The sequence below is a fragment of the Trichechus manatus genome, unplaced genomic scaffold, assembly GCF_000243295.1.
Source record: "Trichechus manatus latirostris isolate Lorelei unplaced genomic scaffold, TriManLat1.0 scaffold00176, whole genome shotgun sequence".
Taxonomy (NCBI): Eukaryota; Metazoa; Chordata; class Mammalia; order Sirenia; family Trichechidae; genus Trichechus; species Trichechus manatus.
The window spans coordinates 2,040,746-2,060,557 of NW_004444112.1; the positions used below are offsets into that span (position 1 = coordinate 2,040,746).

General features: G+C 50.2%; 1 protein-coding gene across 1 annotated transcript; it reads left to right on the forward strand.

Annotated features, from left to right (window-relative positions):
- The first annotated feature begins 1,111 nt into the window (after positions 1-1,111).
- On the forward strand, positions 1,112-19,186 carry KCNG2 (potassium voltage-gated channel modifier subfamily G member 2). Its single transcript, XM_004386931.1, has 2 exons — positions 1,112-1,759; positions 18,362-19,186. Exons 1-2 carry the CDS (start codon positions 1,112-1,114, stop codon positions 19,184-19,186), a joined length of 1,473 nt encoding a protein of 490 aa, XP_004386988.1.
- The last annotated feature ends 626 nt before the right edge of the window (positions 19,187-19,812 follow it).

The window sequence follows — 19,812 nt, forward strand, 5'->3', positions numbered from 1 at the left end:
CCAACACCATAATTCAAATGCATCAGTTCTTCTTCCGTCTCACTTATTCATTGTCCAGCTTCCACAAGCATATGAGGTGACTGAAAATACTATGGCTTGGGTCAGGTGCACCTTAGTTCTCAAAGTGCCATCTTTGCTTTTCAACACTTTAAAGAGGTCTTTTGCAGCAGATTTGCCCAATGCAATACGTTGTTTGATTTCTTGACTGCGGATCCAAGTAAAATGAAATCCTTGACAACTTCAAACTTTTCTCTTTTTATCATGATGTTGCTTATTGGTCCAGTTGTGAGGATTTTTGTTTTCTTCATGTTGAGGTATAACCCATACTACTAATTAGTGAGGGAGATGCATATTCAGCATCTTTTAAATGGGAACTGGGTTACCAATTCATTTACAGGCAGTCCCACACGAGATCTGTTCCTGACTGTGTCTTTAAGTCGAATTTGTAGGTAAGTTGGAACAGATGCATACAGTTATTTAGCTTTACATTAATGCAAGAAGAAGCCCTGGTAGCTCATTGTGATCAGAATGCAGTGTCCCCATGTTGAATTTGATTGATGTTTCTTTTGTCTGTTTTAATTGATAGCAGCCACCCTTTTTTTTTCTTGACATTTATTTGTTGAAGAGCAGGTAGGGTGTTTTTTTCTTTTAATATGCAAATACCTAGTCCTGGCCCAGAGCTAATCACTAAGATCTACTGAGGTAGCATCTCCAGGGATGAGGCCCGGGCGTCTATTTGCAAAGCTTCCTTTTGTCACTTGTCCCAGGGCCCATATTTTGGTCGTTCCACTGTTCTACAGGAGGTAAATTAAGACTACGTCCCCACCGAAAGGGGATCTGCTGGAAAGCTCTATGGGTCTGACATTAGTGACCCAAGTAACAGGTTTGGAGTCTCTGTAGATGCCCGCTTACGCAAGAAAGGAATAACCTAGTGAACAGGGAAGCCCTTGGAAAGCTCCCCGTGCGTTCTCCCTTTTCCAACACCCTACGGTCACATGTGTTGCCAGCTGTGTTCTCGTGTCGTCAGGGCCCTAACCGCATTTGTTGCCTTTTGCAGGCCCAGCTGCCTGACGGTGCCCCTGCGCCCCCCGGCTGACGTGCGCATGGGGCCATGGCCCTGCTGCCCGGGCCCGCGGAGCAGCCCCGAGTCGGTGGTCTTGGCGGTGGCCTCGGCGACGCCCGGCACGTCATTATCAACGTGGGTGGCTGCCGGCTGCGCCTGCCCTGGGCAGCGCTGGCCCGCTGTCCCCTGGCGCGCCTGGAGCGCCTACGCGCCTGCCGCGGCCCTGACGAACTGCTGCGCGTCTGCGACGACTACGACGCGGGCCGCGACGAGTTCTTCTTCGACCGCAACCCCAGCGCATTCCGCATCATCGCGGCGCTGCTGCGCGCAGGCAAGCTGCGGCTGCTGCGCGACTCGTGCGCGCTGGCCTTCCGCGACGAGCTGGCCTACTGGGGCATCGACGAGGCACGCCTGGAGCGCTGCTGCCTGCGGCGACTGCGGCGCCGCGAGGAAGAGGCGGCTGAGGCCGAGCGCGGGGCCGGGCCGGGCGGCGCCTCCATGGGCTCGCCGGAGCGCGCCCTGGGGCCTGGCGGGCGGCTGGCGCGTGGCCGGCGGCTCCTGCGCGACGTAGTGGAGAACCCGCACTCGGGGCTGGCGGGCAAGCTCTTCGCCTGCGTCTCTGTCTCCTTCGTGGCCATCACTGCCGTGGGTCTCTGCCTGAGCACCATGCCGGACATCCGCGCCGAGGAGGAGCGGGTGAGCGCACGCGGAGGACTGGGGCAAGGGGGCAGGGACAGCCGTGGCAGCCGGGCAGGGGGAAGCGGGACAGCAGGAGTGGACGAGGGTGGCCAGGGTGAGTGGACGCGGAGGGACAGGGTGGACAGAGGCACCGGGGGAGGGCGGTGGCTCCGGAGCGCACGCCCAGCAGGGTCCTACGCCCCGCCCACTCTGGTGGGGGAGATTCATTCACCTGTTCTGGTTAAGTGAACCGGGATGAGGTCCCGCGGATGACACCACCCGGCCGGGCCAGCCCGCTGCGCTCTAAGACAGCACTGGCTCCAAGTCACAGTTTGAACAGCTGCCTGGTGCTGCCTGGAGGGTTGGGGACTTGTCGACAGGTCTCACGAGCAGCTCGTTGGGGTAGACGCCATAACCTGGAGAACGAGAGGTAAAGTATTCAGGTATTATGGGTCTAGAGAGTCCTATGCTTTAGTCTGGGTCACCCTAGACCAGAGAGTCACAGCCTGGATGTTCTTCAGGGGTCAGGCGCCAGGCCCAGGCTCCCTGCTCAGCAATGCCGGTACCACTTTGTGGGAAATAGGCAAAATCAGGGGGTGCTGGGATGTGTTCCTTGGCAAGCCGTAGAATTCCTTGCCCCTCTGTTTGTCCTTCTCTGGTCTCTGTTGATTTGGGAATGCCAACCTCAAATGGGGGTGGAAGTGCCCTGTGGGTCAGTGGGATTTCATGGCCAGCGGGGAGACCAGGCAGAGCTGGCAGGGTGCATGGGCCGTAGAACATCCAGAAAGTGCTCAGAGAGGGTGGCATCCAGGCCAGAGCAGGGTCTGTGCTGAGCAGGTCAGTGGGCTTCATTGAGAATGGGATAGCACTGTACCAAAGCCCATATGGGGGCTGTTTTCTGATGGCACACCCCCAGAACATGAGGTCACACCGAGTGGGTGTGGGGGTCCTGAGCCCTCCCTCCTCCCTCCCTGCTCTGGCTTTCCCTCCCTGACCTTAACTCCATCCTGCAGGAAGTCAAGCCTGAGCCGCGCTGGCAGGTCAACTCATTATCAGGAGACACAGTGAGGAGTTAGGGGGGCACCCCGATGCTCCCAGAATGTTAGCTCGTAAAGCCACCTTGACCAGAGATGCAGCACTGACGGGAGTTTTAAATTTAAATGTAAATTTTAGGAGATTGGTTTGGCTTCCTGATTGGGCGTCTGTAACTGAGCCTTCATTTCTAGCTGTCTTGACCAAGTCCAGCTTTCTAATTCTGCTTCTAAAGCGGTACTTTACGTGCTTGGGTTTTCTAGGTAGTAATAACTCCACAAGGTATTCAGGAGAAAGTCATTCATGTAAGAATGGGGAACGGGAGTGGTGAGATCCACGGTGGGTCTTGCTCTGGGATATGAGAATTTTGCCGGATGTGGAGCTGGTTCCCACCGACATGCCTGTGTGAAGAGATGATACCCCAGTCAGAAAATAACTGCAAAATGCTCCTGTTGGTCTGAGCCATTGGTCAAAATTGCTGCTGGAGAGACAGTGTGTAAGGATAGAGATTAGCTCAGAATCAAGTAAAACCTCAAGTAAAACTACTGTGACATCTCCAACAGCATGGAGAAACTCAGGGGGGTTGCGGGTGGTGAGAAGAAGGTCAACGGCTCACATGAGCTTGAGACCCTCAGCCTGAGGTGCCCAGGCCAGCGGGGTAGATGAGCTGGGTGGGCTGGTGTTTTGGAAAGAGCTGGCTTGCCTGTCCTTGCTCTCATCCTTCCTGGAATGACCACCTTGAACATTCTTCCCCTGGCAGACTAGTAGATGTTCGTAATACCAGAGGCTTGGAGGGAGCTTGGCAGGCCATGGCCTCCTCGAAGAGCAGGGGGTTAGAGCCTGGTAAGGTGAAGAATCTCCAACTTGATACTGAGCAACTTCTCCAAGGTCCCTCAGGCAGTGAGGGAGGGTCCAAGCTGAGACCCAGTCTCCCTGCTCTGCATCCCCAGGTCTCAGCCTTCAGTGTCTTCGTTGGCTCTGAACCATTCACCACACTGTACAATCCCCTCCATGCAGAAGGGGGAACGCCTTCACCTCCTGTTGCTTCCCCAAATGTCCACTGAGTCCTGGGGCCTTTAGTTGGATGTAGAAACGTGTGTGAAGGGAAAATGGAAATGTCTCACCCTTCGTCTCACCCCTCCCGTCCTACTGTCTGGGGCTAAAATAGTCTACATGCTTCAGTGCCATGTGAATACGTTCATGTGAGTGGAGAGTCTGGCATGGGGGTGCTGGCCCTGATGATTGGGGTGTAGTGTTTGACTCACCAGGGCACTTCTGTTACTGGGTGGAAACGACTTCTCCTGGGAACTTTCTAACAATGTAGCATGTTATTGGAACTGCATTGCTCTTGATCCACATAGATTCCCAGGCATGCTGGGACATCGCAGGCTGCATGGGGAGGAGGCATTGAACAGAGGCCGTCACGGTGCTCTGCAGAGAGGTGGACAGAGAGCTGCATGTCCTTCTGTCCGGCGCTGTCCATGTTGCTTGGACCTGGTGTCAGGGTTCCAAGCCGCCCTGCCTACAGAAACTGCACGTCTTCACTAAAGTTTGGTTTGTTGTTCAAGAGCCATCATTTCCTTTACACTGAGGCTGAGACTGAGTGGTGTGAGTTGACTTTTCCTTTAACTCACACGATGAGTCACGGCCACATAATTAATGATAGATTCAGGGCGTGGTGTTCGAGCGCTGAGTTCACTGAGAACATTTCTGCCGGGGCAGTAGAAGCTGTGATGTCGTGTGGACTACGCTTGGGCGCAGGGGAGAGCACGTCGGCTTCTGTGCGTCTGTGTGCCGCCTGGTGTTGTCGTCTCTGGAACACTCCACAAGACTCCACATTTATTCTGTGTTGACCATAATCTGCTCCTCAGTGACACGTGTGGGCCCAGCCAGCCCCATCAACACCCGGGTGGCCATCCTGCCTGAGGCTTGGTGCGGCTGTGGTGGAAGGCGTTGTCCACTACTGGAACCGAACGCCATGAGACAAGCCCTTCATGGACTGAGCGTGAGGCAGGCTGCGGGTTTCTTGCAGCAAAAGCTCCTTTCTTCAGAAAGAGTAGGCAAAGGAGATACCCTTGGGGCTTTTCTCCTGAGCGTGCCTCGGGGAGCTCCCCACCCATCACTGGCCTAAGATCAGCTGCTTTGGTCCAGAACCACAGCACCGCAACAAGAGTGAAGTCCCTTCTCCCAGAGAGCCCAGGGCCAGCAGGGCAGGGCTTGTGGGAGGATGTCCACGTGGCCCCCAGCTGGCCGCTCCTAGTCAAAGGAGGGCAGCAGACAGTGAAAACACACCAATTCCTGGTGCGTGCAGTGCAGAGGCGGCGGACGCATCTTCCCAGCTGGAATATGGGCTGGTGTGACCAGGAGGAAGGGGGACGCGGAATGCTGGTCTGCAGCCAGCATGGACACCAGACTGCTGCCAAGAGCCCAGATCTCCGCCCATTGCCCAGGGACCCGAAGCACACGGGGACATCACCAGCAACTCCGCACCGTGATGCAGGCGGTGGAGGTCAGGGAAGTGTCCCAGGGAAGCTGAGGGCGCTGAAGAACTTGGAGCCCACAGCTGCTGCCCAAAGCAGGGGCTGCACCAGGACCCTGGAAGGGGAGCAGTTTGGTTGTTTAATCTGTTTGCAAAGATGGTCTGGTCAAGGACTCAGCAAACTCAGTGGCACTGTTCCGGGGGTGGGGGTGGGGGAGGACCCAGCCCGGTGCTGGGAAGCTGGGCTCAGACCCTGCCCCTGCCCTCCTTCTCCCGGGAGTGAGGCCGGTCCTTCCTCTGAAGCTTCGGAGAAAGGGGAGGGGAACCGGCCACCCCTGAGCACAGTCCCACTAACACGCTGGGTGAGCCGGGCCTCCACAGCCTCTGCACGCTCGCAGGCTCACAAGGCACTTCCAGGCTCCTGTGTGCAGCCCTCCACATGGTCCCTTGGTTCTGGTGCCCACGTCTGAGGGACTGCTGCCCCACGTTCATGCTGGGGGCTCCAACAGGTGCTGCAGACAGAGCTGGCATGTGGGCTAGTTTACTAGGCAAGGGATAAATAGAAAGCTCAGGGTGTTTTTTCACTCTCCTTTCTGCACAAATTTGGTAGGAAAAAAATGAGAGATTTATATTGTGTTTGGTCTGAACAAAGACTTGTGCTCAAATGCCTAGAAAAAAGGCCCAAGGTTACCTTTCCCACAGTCTGTCCAAGGCGTCTGTCTTCTGTCACTGTGAGAGGCAGAGTTGGATGCCGGTTAAGTTCTCAGACTCTGAGGTGGGCGGGGCTCCAATCCCAACCCCTCCATGACAATTGCAGGACGTGGTGTCTTCGCCTGTGCCTGCCAGGGTCTCTGGTGTTGTTGTGGCTCCCCGACACTAGACCCGCCCTCTGCCCCTCTGCCTCCGCTTGCATCCACCTCAGGCCCAGTGCTTCTGCCGGCAATGCCAGGGCGAGCTTGGCATTTCCCATCATTTCTGCCAAATGCCTTTGTAGCAAAGACAGGCTTCATTGCCTCCGACAGTACTGTTTCTTACAAGTGTTTCCTGTGAAGAAGCCACGTTGAGCATCCGCCTCAGTGAAGCATCTTGGAGCATTCACACTCTGAGTAAGAACGAGCACCGGGCTTCCCCTGTGAGCTTTCCCGTGGTGCAATCAAAAGGACATGGCTTGGTTTTAACCAGTCCTGAAGTCACTCAGCCCTGGTGTCCCAGTGGTTAAGCTCAGGCTGTTAACCAAAAGATCAGCAGTTCAAATCCACCAGCTGCTCATTAGAAACCCTGTGGAGCAGTTCTACTCTGCCTTGGAGAGTTGCTATGGGGCAACAGGTTTGGCTTGATAGGGCCAACGATAACACACGTGAGGAACGTGCTTCTAGTTCAATCATGTATACAAGACTAATGGGCACACCAGTCCCAAAGGAAAGATGAGAAGGCAGGAAGGGACAGGGAAACTGGACGAATGGAAACAGGGAACCTGGGGTGGAAAAGGGGAGAGTGTTGACACATCGAGGGGTTGGCAGCCAATGTCACAAAACAATGTGTGTTAACTATTTAATGAGTAACTTATTTGCTCTGTAAACTTTCACCTAAAGCACAATTTAAAAAAAAAAAAAAAGAGTCAAAAGGACATGGCTTGGAGTTGGGAAGGGCCCCTGACCGACCCACTGACCAGCCCACTCACCAACCAGCCCACTGACCGACTGGCCCAACTGGCCCACTCACCAGCCCTGGGAAGAGCCAGGCCACCAAACCCAGCAATGACTGTGCAGGGAGTGAGCAAGGTTTTGGTCAGTCACAGATCCTCTCAGTGCCTCGGTCAGTCACGGACCCTCTCAGTGCCTTGGTCAGTCACGGACCCTCTTGAGACCTCAGTTTGCCCATTTGCAAACCAAAAACATGAGCCCCACCTTGAAGTGGTCTTGTGAGGTTGTGAGGTGAGGTCTCTGGTGACACCCAGAAACAGCAGAGCGAGTTCCGTGAGCAGTTGCCACGGCAGGCAATTGACTTACATTTTCTAGTTTGATCTTTACAATGTCACTCGAAGAAGGAAATTGCTAGCTCTGTCATTTAGATGAGGAAACGTGGCTTCTTAGAAATTAAGAAAAACACCTCAGTCACAAGTACTGTGGAGGCATTTCTTAAAATTTAACATTCATTTCTAATTAAAAAAAACTCTCACTGAAATAGATGTAAACAAGTTCATTTAAAAAATATATGATAAAATACATATGGTTAAATAAATGTAAACTTTTTTGATTAAAAAAAATAAAGATAAAAATTCTAAGTGATAAAAAATACGGATCCACTGTTGGCCAGCATTATTCTTAACTGTTAGGCGTTAGACCTACTGCCCTCCAGATCAGGAACAACACACGCCTGCTCGTTATTGCAGCATTATAGACAGCGAGGGTATCACCAGGTCCTTTTTTTAAAACAGCTTTATTGAGGTGTAATCCACGCACTGTATAGTCCACCCAAGTAAATGCACAATTCAGTGGTTTTTAGTATATCCATGGGGATATGTGTGTTTTATATTGATTGTCTGATTTACCTCATTATTTACAGATCAAATGAAAATTCCCAAATGAATTAACCGAAAACTTACAAGAAGTAAGTGAATGTGTTAAAGTGGCTGGCTGTAAGATAAAATAAACAGAAATCAGTCAGTTCTCTCTATGCCACCAGTAATGGAAAACTTAACAGAGAAACCACTCAGTTCACTGTAAGAGCAAAACCATAAAATGCCTATGAATAATCTTAGCAAGAAAGGTTCAGTGTCTACAAGGAAAAAAACAATGTAACATCCACTGAGGGATATAAAAGGACTGAAGGAGCAGAGAGGCACATCACGTTCCTGAGTGAGGAAACTGCTCCCCAAATTAATATCTACACTTATTACAGCCTTAGCCAGAATCCAATGGGTGTTGCTGGAGAAAGGCAGGTGGAGGACTAACCTGTGAATTTTGAAGAATGAGAGAAAAAAGGAACGTGAACGAGGGACCCTCACGCAGGCCACACTCCCGCCCCCTCTCCCCCCAGGCGAGGACCAGAGGGAGGATGGACGGCAGAGTGGTCCCAGATCTCGGAGGTAGGGAGCACGCTGGTGGACTGACACACTGAGCAGTCGAGGAAAGCTGTTGGGGTGGGACATGCCGGTGAGGAAAGAAGGGGCTCTCCACATGAGCGTGTGAGAGGGAGTGTGTGATTGAATACGAGTGTGAGACAGTGTGTGTGAGAGAATGAGTGTGTGTGATTAAATTGAGTAGGCATGGGTGATTGATGTGTGTGAGAGCATGAGTGTGGGTGTGGGTGGGATTGAATGTAAGCATGAGAATGTGAGTGTACATGTGTATACGTGTAAGTGCACATGTGTGTATGCACACCCGTGCACGTCTGCGGGCCCTCCGCCCCCCCAAAGCCGCCACTGAGCGGGCCCACCCAGAGGGAGCTCCATGCAGCCACACCTCAGAGCACATTGCTGCCTCCCGCTCTGGGGCGCCATGTCTTCTGCTGCCATGAGGTCAAGGAAAGGACTGAAGTGACGGTGGTTCATTGACTTGCCTTTCCCCGCCCCTCGGGTGAGCAGGGACATGGAGAGATGGGACTCGTCCTTTCTGCGGCAGCTCGGCTGACAGTCTGACAGCCTCCCTCATCTCGTACTCCATAGCTTGTGTTTTTTTGCAGTTACAAAAGCTGGCCTCGGTCATTGCAAAATGTTCGGAGGCACCTGTCACCTGTGGGCAGCACCCATATTTTCTGTGCATCTTGTTTTTACATATTTTCTGCATTTTCTAAGGATCCGGGGGTGCAGTACTGTTCAGCCTCCACTTTTCCCTGCACTCTCTGATGCTACCTGACACTTCTCTCCTCTCTGGAGGAAGCCGTGTTGCTGAACTCATTAACCACTTGACCTGGGTGGCTGTGGCTGCGACCTTTATTCGGAGGAGGAGGCAGTGTCCTCAGTAGACAGCACAGTCTTTGGCTCCTGAGCTACAGTAATTCGGGTCCACTCAGCTATTCTTGGAAGAAAGTGAATTAAAAGGTAGAAGCCATCATGGCTGGGCCCAGAGGGGCTTGTGGGCTGTTTGTGGTTTCGGGCTGGGACTCGAGATGGTGGTGGCTCCCTGGTGAGTGAAGCATCTTTCCCAAGGGGCACAGATGTGGTGGTCTTTCGCCAAGACAGGAAGTCGTCCACGGGCCCAGCGGAGCAGGTGCAGCTCCTTCCTGGAAGCACATCTGGAGCAGTGGGAAGAGCAGGTGTGTCACATACACCACAGTGGGCTCAGGTGTGTCACACACACCATAGCACAGCCCAGGCATGTCACATGCACCACAGCAGGCCCAGATGTGTCACACATACCACAGCACAACCCAGGCATGTCACACACACTATAGCACAGCCCAGGCATGTCACACATGCCACAGCTTGGTTCACAGATGTGTCACACGCACCACAGCAGGCCCAGGGCGAGTACACACCCTGGAGGTCCCAGGAGAGAGTTATGTGGCTGACAGGGCCTCAGGCGACCCCGTGCGCATCTCAACTCCGCAACTTGCAGGAAAGATCTCTACCATGAACCTCACACTTGCCACTCAGCTTTTCGAGGAAAACAAAGTGATGGGACCAAGTAGTTTCATTCCTCTTAAAGCTACTGCCAGCAGGAATTGCATAACACCCAACCATCACAGGTTCCTTCTACCCACCCTAGCGGCCACACCCTCCACTGGCCCAAAGGAAGGCCTCCCGCAGCTGCCGCTTCCCACCGCTCCCCCATCCCCAGCCTTCACTTCCACTTCCATTTTAGGGAGTGACTAAGCCATTTCAAGAGGATTCTTCCATCTGCTCCTGTGGGGCCCAAGTGTCCTCCACCAGCCTCCCCTCCCTTTTCTCTCCCTCCCCCTGTCCCTGAGTGGGCACAGAGCCAACATCAGGAGAGCGGCTGTGTTTACAGAGCCTGGGACCAGCAGGGCTGAGTTGGAAGGTGCCAGCCAGTTTGCACCCAGAGTGATTAAGGCCCCCATGCTTGCTGCCCCCAGGGCAGGGCACAAACAGTCCACATCACACCCACAGAGGGGCAGGTGCAGCAGGTAGTCTGATTGAAGAAAACCCAAGTGTGGGTGAAGATGTCAGCAAACTGCCAAACAGAAGTCAACGGTGAGGAGCAGCCCCTCAACATCAAGCCAGGCTGAGCACGATTTATTTCTGACCAACTTGACAAGTGGACCAGATGTGTCCAACTTATGATAAATAAGGGTCTGTTTTCTGGGTTAAAAGTTCCAGGAATAGTTCCCGCCAATTAGCCTGCACAGCTGGTGCTTGTAACAGGATGGATGAGGACAGAGAGGAGTCGGGAGAGCCTCACCACTGCTGACCCCAAGCCCTTCCCATCATAACCCTTTCTCTATGGGACTCCTCGTACAGGGACTGAGGGGGTGTCTCTAGGGGTCTCCTCATATAGGGATAGAGGGGGTGTCTCTCTGGGACTCCTCGTACAGAGGCTGAGGGTGCGTCTTTATGGGAGCTTCCTCGTACAGGGGCTGAGGGGGCGTCTCTATGGGGGGGTTCCTGTACAGGGGCTGAGGGGGCATCCCTATGGGGGAGTTCCTGTACAGGGGCTGAGGGGGAGTCTCTATGGGGGCATTCCTATACAGGGGCTGAGGGAGCATCTCTATGGGAGGTTCCTTGTACAGGGGCTGAGGGAATATCTTAATGGGGCTCCTTGTAAAGGGACTGAGGGGGCATCTCTATGGGGCTCCCCATACAGGGCACTGAGGGAGTGTCTGGGTCTCCCTTCTTAATGGCTGTCTTGACCTCAGAACTCAAATACAAGCCAGGGTACAGGAGACTTCTCTGTTTTAAAGATCACCCACAGAGGCTCACCCTGAAGGAAAGCTCTGAGCCCAGCCATCTGCCCACTGGCAGAAGATTCTAGAAAAGGGACGAACAGGAGTAGGGAATCAGGAACAGTCCCACACCGGGAACTCTGTGGCCTGCCCAGAGCCTGCCCTGGTCCCACAAGCCGTCTGGCACCACTACCTGGCAAGAAAGCAAGCCCATGACCAATATTTGTAGTCAAACAACAGCAGATGATGATTAATGTAGAGGGCAAGTTATTGGATTTGACAGCTCATTAACAACCCTGAAGTTAATGGAAAGGGCCCACTCCGCTCAGAACACAGATTCCCCCCAGGCAGTGAGTAGTTGGGAACAAACAGATGGAAAGAGGCCTGCTGGGTCCCTGCAGATCAGGTGACAAATCAGTATCTGTGGGTCCCCTCGTCTCTGTGCCCCAGAGCACCCAGGTCAGTGCTGGGGGACAGCCTGTGACAGAGAGCTATGGGACGAAGATCTGTCCTCGCATTGAAGTCTCAGCTGCGTCTCCGGGCTCACATCCCCCCAGCGATGGAACCCTGCTCATCCTGGGGCTGCGTCTCTGGGCTGAAGTACCCCCAGAAATGGAACCCTGCTGGTCCTGGGGCTGCGTCTCTGGGCTCACGTTCCCCCAGTGATGGAACCCTGCTGGTCCTGGAGCTGTGTCCCTTTCTGAATCCAGGGCTGTGCTGTTCAAGCCTCAGAGCAGAACAGATGGAGGGGGAAGATTTCTGCTTTCAAATGCTCACAGGAGACATGACCCCAGCCAGGGCCGGACCTCTCTGGGTGGGGCAGTGCAAGGCAAGCCTGAGCATGCTCACTCCTGTTGAGGAGGCTCAGGACATGGGAGCAGAAGCCCAGAGCACTGCACAGAATCTGGTTGTCATCAGCCCTGAGTTTTCTCAACAATAAACGAGGTGACTCATGTGAGTGCTTTTCCCCAAACCTGGGAACTGGTCTACGCAGCTTGAACAGAGAAGCCACAGCCTGGGATAGGGGTCCAGCCTGGGCAGGGCTGAGGGCCAGGGGATGAGAATGTGGCCAGACCAGGACCCAACAAGCAGCCGTGAATTTGGGAGGTCTGCGCTTAGCCCACTTCCCACCAGGAGGTGACCGTGCCTTCTGTCCCATCAACGGAGGCCTCCAGAAGCCACTGCAAGCAGATGAGCAGCATCAGGAACCCCAAAGCCCCAGTAATTTGCTTTCCCCCACATCAACACCCCGACAGCCACACACTCAGGGATAAGATAGCTTTATTGAGATATAATTCACTTAACATATAGTTCACCCATTTAAAGTGTACAATTTAGTGGGTTTTAGTATATTCACAGAGTTGTGCAACCACTAAAACCGTTAGAACAGTTTCATTGCTCAAGAAGAAACTCCATATCCTTTAACTATCACCCCCCCATCCGCCACCCCAACCCTCAGCCCTAAGTAACAACTAATCTGCTTTCTGTCTCTATAGATTTACCAATTCTGGACATTTTACATGAATGAAATCAATAGTATGTGGTCTTTTATGACTGGCTTCTTTCACTGAGCATGTTTTCAGGGTTCATCCATGTTACAGCATGTATCAGTACTTCATTCCTTTTTATGGCTGAATAATATTCCATTTGTCCATTTGTGTTTATCCATTTGTCTGTGGATGGACATTAGCATTATTTCTACCTGCTGCTATAAACATTCATGTACAAGTTTCTGTGTGGACATACACTTTCATTTTTCTTGGACATATACCTAGGAGTGGAATTCCTAGGTCAAATGGTAACTCTATGTTTAATCATTTGAGGATCTGCCAGACTGTTTTCCAAAGTGGCCAGGCCATTTTAAATTCCAACCAGCAGCGTATGAGGCTTCCAATTTCTGCACACCCTCGCCAACCCTTGTCTTTTTGATTATAGCCATCCTGGTGGGTGTGAAGTGATATCTCACTGTGGTTTTGATCTGTATTTCTCTGATGGCTAATGTCGAACATTTTTTCATGTGCTTATTGGCCGTTTGTATATCTTTGGAGAAATTTCTATTCAAATCTCTTGCTCATTTTTAAATTGGGTTATCTATCTTGTATTATTGGCTTGTAAGAGTTCTTTACATATTCTGGATACAAATCCCTTATCAGATACATGATTTTACAATATTTTCTCCTATTCTATGGATTGTCTTTTCATTTTCTTCATGGAGTCCTTTGAAGCATGAAAGTTTTCAATTTTGATAAAGTCCAATTTATCTATTTTTTTTTTCTTTTGTTGCTTGTGCTTTTGGTGTCACATTTAACAATCCTTTGCCAAACTCAAGGTTATGAAGATTTACCCTTATAAAACTTTTCAGAGTTTTATAGTTTTTCTTCTTACATTTAGGTCTTTGACCATTTTTAGTTACTTTTTGTTTATGGTATGAGCTAAGAGTCCAACTTCATTCTTCTGCATGTGGTTATCCAGTTTTCCCAGCACCATTTGTTGAAAATATTCTTTTCCCCTTGAATGGCCTTAGCACCCTTGTCAAAAATTAGTTGAGTATAGATGTATGGGTTTATTTCTGAACTCTCAATTATATTCCATTGCTCTATATATCTATCCTTGTGCCAATACCACCCTGTCTTGATTACCGTTGCTTTGTAATAAGTTTTGAAATCAGGAAGTGTGAGTCCTCCTACTTTATTCTCCTTTCTCAGGATTATTTTGGCTATTCTGGGTCCCTTTCATTTCCATATGATTTTTAGAATCAGCTTGTCGATTTGTACAAACTGGGATTCTGACAGGGATTGCCTCGAATCTGTAGATCAGTTTGGGGAGTACTGCCATCTTAACAATGTTAAGTCTTCTGATCCCTGAACATGGGATGTTTTTCCATTTATTTAGGTCATCTTTAATTTTTTCAGCAAGGTTTTATAGCCGTGAGGATATAAAATTTGCACTTCTTTTGTTAAATTTATTTGTAAGTATTTTATTATTTTTGATGCTTTTGTGAATGGAATTATCTTCTCAATTTCATTTTGGATTGTTCATTGCAAATGTGTAGAAATACAATTGATTTTTTTATTTCAACCTTGCTCAACTCATGCTTCTAATAGTTTTTTAGTGGATTCCTTAGGATTTCTAATTACAAGACCATATCATCTATGAACAGTGATAATTTTACTTCTTGCCTTCCAATCTGGATGCCTTTTCTTTCTTTTTCTTGCTTAATTGCCCTGGCTAGAACCTCCAGTACAATGTTGACCAGAGGTGGTGAAAGAGGCATCCTTGTCTTGTTCCTGTTCTTAGGAGGAAGCAGCCAGTCTTTCATCACAAAGTACAATGTTTGCTGTGGGGTTTTTGTAGCTGCCCTTTATCAGGTTGAGGAACTTCCCTTCTGTTCTTAGTTTTCTGAGTGTTTTTATCATGAAAGTGTGGATTTTGTCAAATTTTTCTGTATTAATTGAGATGAGCATGTGATTTTTTGCTTTGCTTTTTTATTCTATTGGTATGAATAAATATTGATATTATTACATTGATTTTCACATGTTATATCAACCGTGCATACCTAGGGTAAATCCCACTTTGTCATGATGTATAATTCTTTTTGTATTTTGTTGGATTCAGTTTGTTAGTATTTTGTTGAGGATACGTGCATCTATATTTATGAGATATTGGTCTGTGGTGTTTTTTCTTGTGGTAACTTTATCTGATTTTGGTATCAGGGTAATACTGACCTCGTAACATGATGTGGGAAGTGTACCCTCCTTTTCTATTTTTTGGAAGAGTTTGTGAAGTATCAGTATTAACTCTTCTTTGAATATTTGGTAGAACTCAGTAGTGAAGCCATCTGGGCCTGGGCATTTCTGGATAGTTTTTTTTTTTTTTTTAATTATAAATTCAATGTCTTCACTTTTATAGGTCTATTCAGATTGTCTATTTCTTCTTCAGTGAGTTTCAGTAGTCTGTGTGTTTCTGTGAATTTGTCCATTTCTTCTAAGTTACCTAATCCATTGACATATTATGATAGATATCATAGTATCCCTTTATAATCCTTTTATTTCTGTAAGATTGGTGTTAATGTCTCCTCTTTCAGTTCTGATTCTAGTAATTTGAGTCTACTCTCTTTTTTTCTTGATCAGATTAGCTAAAGATTTGTCAATTTTGTTGATCTTCTAAAAAAAAAACAGCTTTTTATTTCATTGGTTTTCTTTTTCATTAATTTCCACTCTAATATTTATTATTTCCTTCCTTCTGCTTGCTTTAGGTTTGGTTTTCTCCTCTTTTTCCAGCATCTTAAGGTGGAAGGTTAAGTTATTGATTTGAGAACTTTCTTACTGTAGGAATTTCCCTCTAAGTACTACTTTAGCTGAATCTCATTAAGCTTTGGTATATTGTATCTTGATTTTAATTCATCTCAAAGTATTTTCGGATTTCCCCTTTGGTTTCTTCTTTGATCCATTGGTTATTTAGGAGTATGTTGTTTAAATTCCACATATTTGTAAGTTCCCAAATTTTTTACTGTTACTGATTTTTAATTTTATTCCATTGTGGTCAGAGAACATACTTGTATTATTTCTATTCTGTTCTTTTCAATTTACTGAGGTTTGTCTCATGTCCTAACATACGGGCTATCCTGGAGAATGTTTCATGTGCACTTGAGAAAACGTATATTCTGTTGTTGTTGGGTGAATTGTTCTATAAATATTAGGTCTAGTTGGTTTACAGCGTTGTTCAAGTCTTCTATTTCCTTGTTGATCTTCTGTCTAATTGTTCGATCCATCATTGAAAGGTGTGTATTGAAGTCTCCAACTATTATTGTTGAATTGTTTATTTCTCCCTGCATTTCCAAGAATTTTTGCTTCATGTATTTTGGTGCTATGTTATTGTTGTTGTTGTTAGGTGCCATTGAGTCAGTTTTGACTCATAGCGACCCCATCGACAACAGAATGAAACACTGTGCAGTCCTGTGCCAGCCATCCTGACAATCGTTGTTATGCTTGAGCCATTGTTGCAGCCACTGTGTCAGTCCATCTCTCTGAGGGTCTTCCTCTTTTTTGCTGACCCTCTACTTTACCAAGCATGATGTCCTCCTCCAGGGACTGGTCCCTCCTAACAACATGTTCAAAGTACATGAGATGAAGTTTCACCATCCTTGCTTCTAAGCAGCATTCTGGCTATACTTCTTCCAGGACAGATTTGTTCGTTCTTCTGGCAGTCCATGGTATATTCAATATTCTTCACCAGCACCATGGTGTTGACTCTGTTATTAGGGGCATGTATGTTTTAACTGTAATATCTTCCTGATGGATTGATTCTTTTATCATCATAAAATGTCCCTTTTTATCTCTAATAACATCTTTTGTTTGTTTTAAAACCTATTTTATCTGATATTAGTACGGCTACTCCAGCTTTCCTGTGGTTGCTGTTTGCATGATAGTTTTTCCCATCCTTTTATTTTCAATCTGCTTAGATTACTGAATCTAAAGTGTGTCTCCTGTAGACAGCAATACAATTGGATCTTTTTTTTTTTTTAATCCAGTCTGACAGATCTCTGCCTTTTGATTGGGTTAACTCATTCACATTCAGCGTTATTGCTGACATAGTTGGATGTACATCTGCCACCTTACTTTTTGTACGTAAGTTTTGTTTTGGATACTTTGAGATCTTTTCTTGTTAAATCTGACAACTGTTTGCTCTCACTGGCAGTTTCTGTTGCCTAATATTTTTCTGCTGCATGGGTCATACTTTCCTATCTCTTTCTATGTCTCATAATTTTTTTGTTGTAAACTAAACATCTTAGAGAAATATTGTACAACTCTGGGTACTGGTCCTCCCCCTCCGAGGTTTGTTATTGCTTTTTTATTTGTTTAGTGACTGACTGGATTACTTTAGTGAAGTCTATTTCTTCCCTGCAGTGGTAAGCCTCTCATGTTGCTCCTTAAGGAGGGCCAGATTTGAGGATGCCCATAGTCACCCTGGAATGACAGTGGTCCTGGCAGACTTCTCTTCCACTTTTTCCTTGACCACACCAGATGTTAAGCTCCACTAACCTGCTAGCTGATTGCTCTATAGTCCACAACAATGAATTCCTCTATAAACTAACCTAATCCAATTGTACCTCCTTCTCAGTGGTTTTTGAGATCAGTTTTTGATATTTGTTCCAATCCCGGGAGGACTCCTCCCCCTTGTCTTATTTCCAGGTTCTGTCCTACAAACTAGCCAGCCTACAGTCTAGGCTGTATCTTCATTAGATCCATGAATCTTCCCCCAGTTTCCTTCACCACAACCCCACTGTTCCGGGGAACATCCTTAGGTTTAAACTTCTCCATGCTCTCTTGCCAGTCCCTTTGGGAAGAGACTAGGAGTTGTTTTGCAGCCAGCTTCTTCTTCCAGGCAGAATCTCTGATACCAGGCTCTGGAGCTGGGGGTGAGTACACTGGTGTGTGGCTGAGGTGACCCAGACCTGGTCTTTGTGAGTGGCACTGCACTTTAGAGCTGAGCACTCAGCGGGGGCTGAGAGGCTGTAGCCTGAAGTCCTCTCTGCTTGCCTCTCCTGGCATGGAACCACCACCTCACAGGCCAGGGCAAAGGCGAAGGGGGCCCTCAGTATTCTCAGCACTCTGTGCCCAAGGTCATACCTCTGTTACACCAGTGGGGGTTGGGCAGAAGAAGGGAGCCCCACCTTTCCACCACACCACGTGGGACTTAGCCTCAGCAACAGGCAGCTGCAGGCAGGGTGAGAAACGTTCTGTTCCTCCTGAGAAGAAAGCTAGGAGCTGCGGGGAGAAGGAGCCCTGTTTTTTGCTGCCCTAGTCTGGAGAGGACTCTGCGCCCAGCGGGGCTGGGAGAAGGGAGGGAGTGAGTGGCGTTGGTTGAGATAGACTCTTGACTTTCTTACTAATTTTTGTAAATTTTCTGGAGTACGTGTTTCTTCATTTGTTGTTTGACCTTAGGAACACTTCCAGCTGCTTTAATTTTTTTTTTTTTTTTTTTTTTAATAATTTTCAGCGGTTTTACGTCGGTGTGGATCACCTGAGTTCCTCTCGCTGTCATGCCGGATATCTATCTCCGTTTAAATCTCTTTTATGGGAATTGGGCTTCTTTGTTAGTACTCCTTGTTCCCTGGCAGGCACACGCCCGTTGGTTGGGGATGGGGAGGAAGGGCAGCTTTGCCGGGTCTTTGTGGCCCCTGAGGAAGAGCTCACATCTCCCCACGTCAGGGAATGAAGTCGCAGGCTGCAGGCCTAGCCAACACTGTCCCTCCCTCTTCCCAGGGCGAGTGCTCCCCCAAGTGCCGCAAACTCTTCGTGCTGGAGACGGTGTGCGTGGCCTGGTTCTCCTTGGAGTTCTTGCTGCGCTCCGTGCAGGCTGAGAGCAAGTGCGCTTTCCTGCGGACGCCACTCAACATCATCGACATCCTGGCCATCTTGCCCTTCTACGTATCGCTGTTGGTGGACCTGGCGACCCGGGGCGGGCCAGGGGCCGGAGCGGGGCCGGGGCCGGGGGGCGGCGCGGGCTCTACGGGCGGGAACAAGCTACTGGAGCGCGCGGGGCTTGTGCTGCGGCTGCTGCGCGCGCTGCGCGTGCTCTACGTGATGAGGCTGGCGCGCCACTCGCTGGGGCTGCGCTCGCTCGGACTGACGGCGCGGCGCTGCGCGCGCGAGCTCGGCCTGCTGCTGCTCTTCCTCTGTGTGGCCATGGCGCTCTTCGCGCCGCTCGTGCACCTGGCCGAGCGCGAGCTGGGCGCGCGCCGCGACTTCTCCAGCGTGCCGGCCAGCTACTGGTGGGCCGTCATCTCCATGACCACCGTGGGCTACGGCGACATGGTGCCGCGCAGCCTGCCCGGGCAGGTGGTGGCGCTGAGCAGCATCCTCAGCGGCATTCTGCTGCTGGCCTTCCCAGTCACCTCCATCTTCCACACCTTCTCGCGTTCCTACTCGGAGCTCAAGGAGCAGCAGCAACGCGCCACCAGCCTCGAGCCAGCCCTGTGCGAGGACAGCACACGCTCGCCCACGGAGGACAGCTCGCAGAGCCCGGACGGCGCTCTCACCGCCGGGAGCGCGGACAGCGCGGACGCCGAGGCGGAGCAGTGGGCGTGACCCGGGCGGGTCGGCCTGCGGGAGTCGGGCCCCGAAACGGTGTGCCCGCCACACCGGGCAAGGGAGCTGCCGCGTGGTGTCCCCCGAACCGTCCGGGTGTCCCGCTTCACAGAGAACCGCAGTACGCTGTTGTGACGGGATCCCGATACGCACAGCCAGGAAAGGGGGTCACCCGGTGGAGTCGCGGAGCTGTCCTGGAGGGGCCTAGTTTGGCCGCGTCCCGCGCTCGTTTGCCCCCACGCTGAGCCGCTGTCGACCCAGCTCTTCGGCCTCTCTGACTCCGGAGGTGGGGGCCACAGCCGCACTGCACTGAGTGAGCAGTAGTTCCTAGAGCGCCACCGGCCTGTCCTCCTCCCACTTCCTCTGATTTTCCTTTGGATTTTTAACTTTTTATGGCTAGCTGAAAGTAATGTCAGGATGTCCCAGAAATTCTAGCCTGTAGCAAAGGCAAGAGGGCCACACCTGCCCCAGTCCTCTCTTCTGCCCCTGCCACGTCTGTCCTTCCACGGTGGGGACTGCCCAATGCGAAGGGGGCCTTTGCTCCACCTCAGCTCAGCCGAAGCCCACTTCTGCCAGGTCACCGCACCTCGTCCTGCTCACGTCACTGCCTTTTGGGGGTCCCAGCC

What these genes read in the sequence shown, in the direction of transcription:
- KCNG2 (XM_004386931.1), top strand. Translation starts at nt 1,112, where the DNA reads ATGGCCCTGCTGCCCGGGCCCGCGGAGCAGCCCCGAGTCGGTGGTCTT. An exon ending in TCCGCGCCGAGGAGGAGCGG is followed by an intron (nt 1,760 to 18,361) that starts GTGAGCGCACGC and finishes CCCTCTTCCCAG; the next exon opens with GGCGAGTGCTCCCCCAAGTG.